This window comes from Dermatophagoides pteronyssinus, unplaced genomic scaffold (assembly GCF_027571235.1).
Source record: "Dermatophagoides pteronyssinus isolate colony J.1.1.1.1 unplaced genomic scaffold, Derpt_VIB-CSIC_2022.12 sq0051, whole genome shotgun sequence".
Classification (NCBI taxonomy): Eukaryota; Metazoa; Arthropoda; class Arachnida; order Sarcoptiformes; family Pyroglyphidae; genus Dermatophagoides; species Dermatophagoides pteronyssinus.
This window is the reverse complement of record NW_027461574.1, coordinates 74,959-85,464: the sequence shown is the minus strand read 5'-3', so window position 1 is coordinate 85,464 and position 10,506 is coordinate 74,959. Positions and strand designations below refer to the sequence as shown.

Genomic DNA, 10,506 nt, shown 5'->3' with positions numbered 1-10,506 from the left:
CGAATCCGGTGACATAAGATAGATACTTGACAGCGATTGATGGCCATCATTCTTCCTTTTGCAATGCCGATCACCATGCATTACAATGAGAATATGACCTGAAAAAAGTAGAAAAGAAACCAAGCCAAAGAAAACCCATTTCCCATTTATGCAATACAGTATGGAAAATGAAATAATCAACCTTGATCATCATTTGGTTTTTTATATTTTAGACTGCAGATGGCAACAAAATTTCCAACAATTTTTTCTTAGATTTTTAGAACCAGTGTTGCCATCTAGATCTCGATGAAAATTCTCAATTGATTGAAACGATAAATTTTTAGAATGATAAAAGAATGACAAAGTTATTTTCATCATTTTATTGAATTATATTTCATTTATTCATCTGATTAATAAAATTTTTTTTCTTAAAATAAGTGACACTTAAGTCTTGACAAAGAAAAAAAAGTATAAGAAAAAAAGAAAAAAGATTTATAGATTGAGAGAAAGAGAAAAAATGAATTTTACAAAGATTAATAATTAATTATTTAGAAATCACATCTCTCATCAATTTTGAGGCGGAAAATTTTTTCAAAATTCATAAAAAAAACAATCCAAAAATATGATGCGTCCATCATTGTCATTGTCATCATCATCATTGTAATCTCTTTATCAGTGAAATTAAGCAGCAGAAACAGCAGTAAATATGAATAAAATCAGAATACGTCCATTAGTATGCCATTAGATGCATCTGTTTAGTGTATGAAAAAAGAGAAAATTGAAAACTTTGATTAAAATTCGATTGGATAAAGTTATTTGCTATTCAAAAATCAAACAAACAGAATCAGAAACGAGGAATTCAACTTTGTCATCAATATAAAAAATATGATTTTGAACGATTTGAAATATTTTCATCATCAAACATTGGTTTTCTATTTTAAAAAATTCTTAAACAAAAAAACTTACCAAAAAGGACGAAAATACAATGGATCTTTTGCAGATTTATAATGTTGATCAATGAATATGAATATGATGTGTGTGTGTGTGTGTGTTAAGACACTACTGCTGTAGCAAAGATTGAAATATAATTGATGAGTGGTGAACAAAAAAAATTATCATGTTGAAAACCAAATGAAGAAAAAAAAGAGATAAAGAGAAAGAAAGAAAATATCAAGAATAAATATATAGATTATTTTAGATACACACAAACAAAAGAAATACTATCAATAGAAACAGAAAAATGATAAAGTTAATCAGAAATGAAAAAAAAATCAACGAAATAAAACTGAAAATTTGTAAATAAATTACTATTAGTATTTATATTTTTCAAAAAAAAACATAATCATAATGATAAAGGAAAAAATTTTCTTCTTTTCTTCATCACCATTCATTGAATTGGCAGATTGAATTTATAAATCATTTCATCATATAGATTAGCAATATATATAATTTATAGTAAAAAAATTTGAATAATCATATTTTATAATAATAATAATAATATAATAATAAAGGGGGAAAATTACTAACTCTATGACATTTCATTATCATCATCATCATCATTAATATATTGGAACGAGCAAAAAAGAAATGCAAGAAAATTTTAAATGAGCGTGTTAGGTAATCGTGATTTTTTGTTTGTTGGTCTTGTGCCTCATAAAAATCCATTCAACAGATTCAATGTAGATCAATAATTTTTTTTTCTTTTCCAAAATAACAACATGTGTGAGTGTGTGTAGCATGGTTAATTAGGAGCGGTTATATAATAATAATAATTTTTAAAAACAAACAAAAAACCAACATTTATAGCTTATTTTTCTAAGTATGGTTTTGCAACGACATCGGATCGGAATCCGAATTGGCAAAAAAAGAATTGATCCAAAAATTATCAGGGATCATTAAAAATTGAAAAAAAAATAGAAAACTATTGCTTAGTATTGAAAAATATTGATGAGGAGGATTTGAAGAAAAAAAATCACACGCCTGGATATTAAAAAAAAACATTCTTTTTCTTTCGATGTGAATCAGAAATCTTTTTTTTGTTAAAAAAAACCAATAACATTAATGATGATGGTGTTTGGGGAAGGATAAACAATGTCAGAGTTGTATTGCTATTAATTTGATAGAAACCAAGCAAACAAAAACTAAAAACACACCAACAAATAAATGATGTTGTCGTTGTTGTTGATTGAAAATGCCGGTTGTTTGAAGGCTATAATGATCTGATTATTAGCGTTGAAACAAACAAACAAAAAAATTAAAGATGACGATAATGATGTACTACTGATGGATGATGAATAAATTGAATGAAGGAAACACATTTTCTTTTTGCTGTTGTTGTTTCATTATTTTTTATTTAAATTTTCCATAAACCTTTGAACATTCATTAGTGCGATTGGACTTGTCTTTTTACTTTCTCCCCAATGTAAAAACGATTCATTTTGAATCAATTTATTATCATGCAGATAAGTGAATATCTCGAATAATAATTCTATAATATAGGCAAGAAGTTAATTAGAAAAAAAGATTGAATGAATATACGAATTTTGCTTACTTTGTGGATGATTTAAATCAACAAATAATGTTTCACATTTTGCAAGGAATAAAAGTTCATCATTTTTATCATTGACAAATGATTTTATAAGATTTTTGATTTTGTCCAATTTTTTACATGTGGCTATTAATAATAATAAATTTTAAAAAAATTATCATCAATCAATTAATTATTACCATTATCATTCACAGAATTTTGATGATTTTTGAAACAAGCATATAAAGGTTTATAATATAAGGCACATTTAAATTTTTCGTCGTTTTCACTTTTGGAAAAATTTTCCTAATTGAAAGAAAAAACAAAACAAAAAGTTGATAAGCATCGAGAGTTAATAAACACCGCCATGATACCTTTATCTTTAATTTTAATTGATCTAAATCGTCTGAAACCATATATTCATCAATTATTTCATCTAATTTATTATATTCATCCAATTCGGCATGCTGAGCTGAATGAAAATATGGCTTCATTTCGCTAAAACATTGTTTATTCTAGGAAAAAAATCATAATTTATTGTTTAATTAGTTGGATGGTTTCATCATTTTTCATTGTTCGACATACCTTTTGTTCAATTAATTTTAATAAATGATCACGAAATAAGGCACATTCACTGCCACTAATTTCATTATATGCTTTTTCAACAGCTTTCATTATATCATTTTTCAGTCCTATTGTAGAACCTTTTTCATAAATAATCAATGATGCATAGGCAATCACTTCGGCAACAAATTGAAAAAAATTTGGTAAATCCATTTTAATATCTTCATATTGAGCGAAAACGGTTTTTAGACTGTTTTTTTGATAGTAAATAGAATTCAGATTCATTCACAACAAGGAAACCAAAAAAAACAAACCTTTCAAAAATATCCGTATTCTCACAGAATGATGAACAAAAAAATTGACCCAAAAATTGTCCCCATCGTTCACGAGGATTACATTTTTGACTAGTTTTATCAATCGCTAACAATATTGATTCCGCAATAAAATCGGCACATTTTGTTTTTGAGCAAAACGATTGAACTTCTTTATAAGTATCATCATAATCTTGTTTATCCAGATATTTTTTCAATGTTGTATCAACTTTTAATTGAAATTGTACAGGATCCAAATCCGGCACAACATTAACATTAGTAGATCGTAAATTATCCATTGAATCTGATCGAGGTGTTGGCGATAAATTGGCCGTTATTGATGATGATGATTTCAACGACTGTTGACTATCACTACGATGATGTTTATCCAAATTATAATTTGTTACATCCGAAACTTTACGTTCATCACGACCACGTTGTGGATAGTTCTTGGCATTTAGGCTATCATGGAAGGTACTATATCGATTCAAATTCATATAAATTAAAATTATTTTAAAACAGCAAAAAAAAACAAAAATACCGTTGATTTTTATCATTGGATGAAGAACCGGAATTTTTATTCTCATAATTTGTCGATGATGAACGACTTTGAGTGCCGGATGTTGAACCACCATGACTACCAGATGTAAACATGGAAAATGATGAATTGGATTGATCATTTTTTGTTCCACTTGAACTCTGTTCATCAAAAAATTTGATTAAATAAAATATATAATGATTTATGTAAATCCAATCACCACATCACTAAACTAACCGTAAAGTTTCTAAAAACAGCAAAATTTAAATTTTTCGTTGGTACATTTGTATGATGTGATTTACGTTTGTTCACCTGTTGCCATTCATCATTATTTTGAGCTAATTATTATCAACAAAAAATTGGTTAACAAATTAAAATCAACCAAAAAAAATGAAGTTACCATTATTTTGATATTGATGTTGTTGATGCTGTTGTTGTTGTTGTTTCTGACGTTTTTTCATTTCATTTGCCGATTCATTTTTCAATCGTTGTTGCATTTCCATATCGGCATGAACCTGTGCTATTAATTTAGGTCCTTCAGTTTTTCTTCGTGGTATCCATTGATTTTTACGCAAATCTAATAGATCCAAAATCATAAATCGAATACGTGGTGAAACTTTAGCATCCAATTCTTCATTATAAATTTTTTCCAATTGATTAAATATTTTATCAAATTTTGGAATGTGATCCGGATATTTAATCCTTATCTGTTCGGTTAAATTTTGACCAATATTAGTGATCAAGGCACAAAGACATTCGATATATTCTTCATGATTATGATCGATAAAATGTTTTAATAAATATTCAAAACAACTGAACATAATCGATGCATTCAACATATTAATCTTGAATAATTCGGCAATAAATTTTATATTACCAACTGAACGTTTACGTGCATGCATTTTTTCATCTTCCAATTGTTCTTCCAATACTTTACGTTTTTCTGGATCTTCAGTTGTTTTCACTTCTTCAATTAGATCTTTGATATTCGAATACATATCATCAAAAAATGTTTTCTGACATTTTGAGATGAGTAAATTTTTAAATTTCACCTGTTCAATTTTATTATTTTGATCATTTTCTTCATTCACTTTTATATGTATTAATTCGGAACAAAATCCAGCATATTGTACAATGAATGCTGGCTCAGCAACAGCCTTATCAAAAATCAAATCAATAACACGAACAAGACGATCTTTTGAATCAATTTTCAGTGCTTTAAATTGCGTCACTAATGTATGATAATTTTGTGGTGTCAGCTTGTTCAATATCGAACGAACAGTTTTCAATAGATTTCCTGTTTCAATTTCGGCCGGATCATTTGATTGTATTTTTCCCGGACGCCATTCATCCGAATTTATTGGATAATCCGAATGTAATGATGTCGACATAATTTTACGTGATTTTTGATCCGAATAATTTCTTGATGGTTGTGATGGCCGTCTTGATTGTTGTACCTAAAAGTAGAGGAAAATTTGATTAAAAATACCCGAATCTAATCCATTTTGATATACAAACCATTGATTTATTGCGATATTGTAATGTATTATCATTCATTGAACGATTTTGTTGGGCATACATTGGAAACAATATATCCGGTATATTTTGAGAAGGCTTCAATAACAAACAAAAATGAAAAATATTAGTAACCAAAAACAACATACACCAATCAAATACCTTTCGAATAATGTCACGAACATTCTCCTGGTTTGAATTGGTTAAATCCAATTCGGTTGCATTTGATCGTAATTGCAATAATGCATCACGTGAATATTGCCGTGAATCGATCACAATTGATTTGTTATTTGCAGCTGTTTCAGCAGCAGCAGCAGCATCTTTATTGCCAACAATATTTGCTGGTTTCGATTTAGATTTGGATGATGATGATAATGATTCTGGTGTACCATCACGACTATTATTATTACTATTACCATCATGATTGACCATTGGCATTTCAACAGTAGCGGCAGCCGCAGCACTAATTGTACTAGTATTTGTCGGTGTTGACGTTTCAGACGGTGTAGTGTTAATATGATCAATAATTTCAAAGCTACTTTCCATATCACCCGTCGTATTTAGTGTTGTTTGATGAATTTTTGACGACAATTCTTCAACAACGTCTTTTGTTGTTACGGGTACGGTTTTTGATGATTTATTATTTTCATCTAAACAATATTTAACAAGAACAAATTGATTATATTCCAAGAAAAAAATCAATAATGAAAAAGGGTTAAAAAACAAAAATCAAGATTCAATCTAAAAACACGTTCTTTCAGGATTGAATATTGGTTAGAAAACAAAATCGAAGCACGAAATTTCCGCACAAACACTCACATAAACACGTTTTTCAAAAGTTAACGAAAAAATAGCAATAACTAAAACGTTTAACCTAATCAACATCTAAAAAACGAAATAAACAAAAAACAAAAATCGAAATCAACAACCACATGAGAATAAGATATGATTTCAAAAAAAACTAAATTTAGTAAACATCATCGGTAATGAATGAATTGAATTGAAAGAAAAGCTTTACATACAAGAACACAACATACACATATCATATATATCAACTAGACTAGCGCATCTATATTTTGTCGATGATGAAATTCTTTTCTTATAAAGTAAAATGAACAACAAGGAAAAAACAAAAATAATACGAACCATTTGAAGTAGTAGAATCTATTTCTAAAGATTCTTTATTATCGCCATCGATGACAACAGCGGCTGCAGCAGCAGCAGCAACAGCAGTACCATCAACGACATTATCACCATCACCACCAGTAACTTTAACAAAATCCCCATCCATAGTTGATGTTGTTGAATTATCATCATCATTATTATTATTCAATACCATTTTATCAACTTTTTCGGTAATTTCATCAACAACATTAATCGTTGATTGATTTTGTGAATCACTTAGAATAGATGATGATGATGATGTTGAATCAGCAGTTGATGTTGATGATATCGTCGGTTCATTATTCATATCACAGGATGATTTGTTTGGATGACCATCACCAGCAACGGATGATTCCGATGATGATAATGGTGTGGTTGGCGTTGTCTGTTGTTGTTTTTGTATTTCATTTGGTTTACTATCAGCAACAACTGACGTTAGAGAATTATCATGACCTTTATTCTCATTATTATCATCACCGATAGTTTTATCATCATTTTTACTACTAACCACGGTAGTATTCAGTGATTTATCATTATTTTCATTTTTAACCGGACCGTTCAATTCAGTTTTTTTCAAATTATCCACATTCTTTTCCGATTTCGATCGATTATCAACAACATTTGGAGTATCATTATTATTATTATTACTTTGAGATGTAACCGCAGGTTTCTACATTAATAATAATAATATCATTATAAATAATTCTAATTTAAAAAATAAATATAAACAAACATTTTTCGCTTCTGATGCCAATTGAACTAGATCCATTTTAACCCCTTTTTCATCATATATTTCTAATGGTCTTTTTTCACGTTGTTGTTTGATTGGCTGTGGCTGTATTGGCATCGGTAATTGTTGTTGTTGATGTTGCAATTGTTGTTGTTGCTGTTGTTGACCAGCAGATCCTGGCTGTTGTTGTTGTTGTTGGTGATGTTGAACATCATTTGGTTTATATGATCCACCAGTAGATTGATTACTTAAATCGGTTGATGTCGCTACTGGTACAGCTTGCGGCAAATTACTCTGAATATATGGATATCTTGAATCTAAATAATAATCATTATCATTATTGGAAAATGAAAAAAGAATACATAATTTCAAATACATACAATCATGTAAATAATACATAGGTGGATAACCGTATTGCATCTATAAATAACAAACATAAAAAATGAATGAATATAATTTTCAAATCCTTAGACAAAACATACTTGTTGAACAGGAGTCGCCATCGAAAATTGATTCTGATGATGAAATGATCCAGGATGGTGATGAGGATGATAATATGTTGGATTCTGTGCAGCCGCATATGTAAAACCTGGAATCGAAGCCGCAGCTGAAGGCGGAATTGTCGTATATGATATATTATTATGATGATGATTAGGTATATGGCTACCACCACTTTGAGCACCCGTATTATTTGCACCGCCACCGCTACCACCAGCCCCAGCACGCATCGGGTGATTATATGATTGACGATTCGAATTCGGATGATTGGATTGTATTCGCTGCTGTTGTTGCGGTTGTGCTTGTGCCGTCGTAACCGAATATGGCGGAAAACGTTGTTGTTGAGCTGCAGCAGCAGCAGCTGCATTTATCATGCCGGACATAGCTTGCTGTGATGAAACTACGTTTGGACCACCAACACCACCAGTTGGCTGTTGTTGTTGTTGTTGATTCAAATGATTCATCTGTATGTTTGTTGGCTGATGACCAATCAATGCCGGTTGTGTTTGATTTGGTGCATAATTACGCATTAATTGTGGTTGACCCATTGAATTTTGCATTGCGGCTGCTGTATTCATAGCGGCAGCATTAATACATGCCTGTGATACATTAGAATTATTTGATCGCATTCCCTTTTATTATTCCAATAAAATTAAACAAATTATTATTATTTCCTATCTAATGACTTATGTGTGTTAAATTTTAAATAAAGCTCATGCATTCATCATCAAAAAGGTTACAAAATAAACTATACTTACATGTGATTGATAACGATCTTGATTTGATCGTTGGTAATCATTTCGTTGATTACTACAAAGAAAAATATTACGTGTCAAAACAAATTATCAATTTTTATATCAATCAATAATTTTACCTTTGTGATTGGCCACCGCCACCACCGGTTCGATGTTTTGATATGGACTTTTGGTTGCTATTCATTATTATTCATTTATTATAAAAATTGATCAATTTGATCAAATTTGTAACCAAGAAAAAAAATAAAAAACAAAATTCGATGGAATCCTGAACAGAAAGAAACATTTTATTAGTGAAAAAACGTCTTCAACAATAAATGGTTAGTTAGATACCGTTTTGTTCCACTTGACGAGTAAATTGTCTTGTTTTTTGCCAATTAGAAAATAATTTATTAAGCTCACAACAATTTAAAATCAAAAATGGCTTGTACAGACACAAGTTTTTGTTGTTGAAATGAAATTTTCAGTGTTAATATTCAACCGGATCAATGAAAAAAAAATATTTACAAATTCAATATATATTAGAATAAAGGAATCTTTTTCTGTAGAAAAATACGAATCACACCGATTAATAATAATAAGCGGATGAGAAACAAATTTGAAAAATTTTTACGGAAAAAAACGCTACAAAAATCTTCAAAAAGAATTCGAATTATTATGGATAATATTAGAGTTTACTCACACAATCAAAAATCAACAAACACAACACACACACGCAAAACACAATTTACTATTAATCGAATGCATTCATAGTTTTGGCGTGTGATCGAACTTTACATTCAGTCATTGATGAGTCAAATTCATTTCAATTATTAACATCGAAAAAAACATCATATAACAATTATTATTGAAAAGAAAAAACAATTTCACCAAGAATTCAACAAAACAATGTGACTCAATGTGCTTGCTTGTGTGAGTGTGTGTATCATTCATCAAAGCACATCACACACACAGAAACATTATCATTATTGAAAATTGGATATTTGATGATAATAATGATGAATCTTGATCTTTGTTTTTGTATGTATATTTTAAAAAAATTTGAAACGGAAATCCAATTAGTTTCCGTTTGTATCAAAAAAATATCAACAGATTATGATGGTGTGCGTGTGTTTTGTTTAATCGAATCGAATCGAATTCTTTTTAGTTGAACAAAATATGTTGAACACACACACTAATCGAATTTTATGTTTTCGGAAAGATTCAATTTCAAAATTTGCCGATGATTTCTTGGTTTGTTTCTTTTTTCTTTCTGATTTTGAGCTTTTCACACACACATTGAAATTTTAGCAAAAAAAAATATTTCAGTTTTTTGATTGTTAATTAAATAAATAAATAAAAAATATAAAAGTTCAATTATTCTTCTTATTGAAAAATAAAAAAATGATGAATTTTCTTATTTTGTTTTAGATTGGATTTATTGTTTTAATATTTTTGTTTCGTCGTGGATGTATTTTTTTTTCTTTTCATTTGATGATGATGATGCGATCAAGAAAATGTGGCAATGCTGTTTTAATCAATTCGAACGTGTGTTTTTTCCGTATAGTAGTGGCATTGATTATTGTTGTTGCTCATCATTTCTAGTTGTGAGGAGGAAGATGGAATTATACGGTGTGCTGTGTGCATATTCCAAGTTCGCAGAGTTCACATCATGTAAAAAAAATTTATCCGCACGTTTACAACGTTGTTCACGTAGCAAGAACGCAAACGTAGCATATTTTTTAGAGTGAAAGAGAGAGCGAGCTGGGAAAAAATTTTGTTAACGTAAACATGGTTTCGGCTATTCCTTCTCCATCATTACTACTACTTTTTCGTTTATGCTAATTTTTTCTTCTTTCGCATGAACCACTACAACCATAAGTAGTAGCACATTTTGAAAAAGAAGAAAAAGAGAAAAAAATCAAGTGAGTTACACGCCTTTTTTT

The 10,506-nt window shown here is 29.4% G+C and overlaps 1 protein-coding gene across 3 annotated transcripts; it reads right to left on the bottom strand.

Annotated features, from left to right (window-relative positions):
• Positions 1–336: 336 nt before the first annotated feature.
• Positions 337–10,033, bottom strand: LOC113793879 (uncharacterized). 3 transcript variants are annotated; one of them, XM_075824154.1, is made up of 20 exons: positions 8,915–10,033; positions 8,701–8,849; positions 8,585–8,636; positions 7,811–8,458; positions 7,709–7,748; positions 7,332–7,645; positions 6,581–7,268; positions 5,597–6,084; positions 5,438–5,533; positions 4,320–5,376; positions 4,157–4,257; positions 3,923–4,080; positions 3,385–3,858; positions 3,092–3,320; positions 2,881–3,021; positions 2,707–2,812; positions 2,531–2,653; positions 2,133–2,467; positions 946–1,044; positions 337–730 (listed from the first exon to the last, which is right to left on the bottom strand). In XM_075824154.1, the coding sequence occupies exons 2-18, from the start codon at positions 8,763–8,765 to the stop codon at positions 2,322–2,324; spliced, it is 4,926 nt and encodes a 1,641-aa protein (XP_075680269.1). In that variant the 5' UTR covers positions 8,766–8,849; positions 8,915–10,033; the 3' UTR covers positions 337–730; positions 946–1,044; positions 2,133–2,321. The 3 variants fall into 3 exon arrangements, with proteins under 3 accessions (XP_075680269.1, XP_027199755.2, XP_075680268.1); XM_027343954.2 differs by having other exon boundaries at positions 946–1,041; XM_075824153.1 differs by having other exon boundaries at positions 946–2,467.
• Positions 10,034–10,506: the final 473 nt, after the last annotated feature.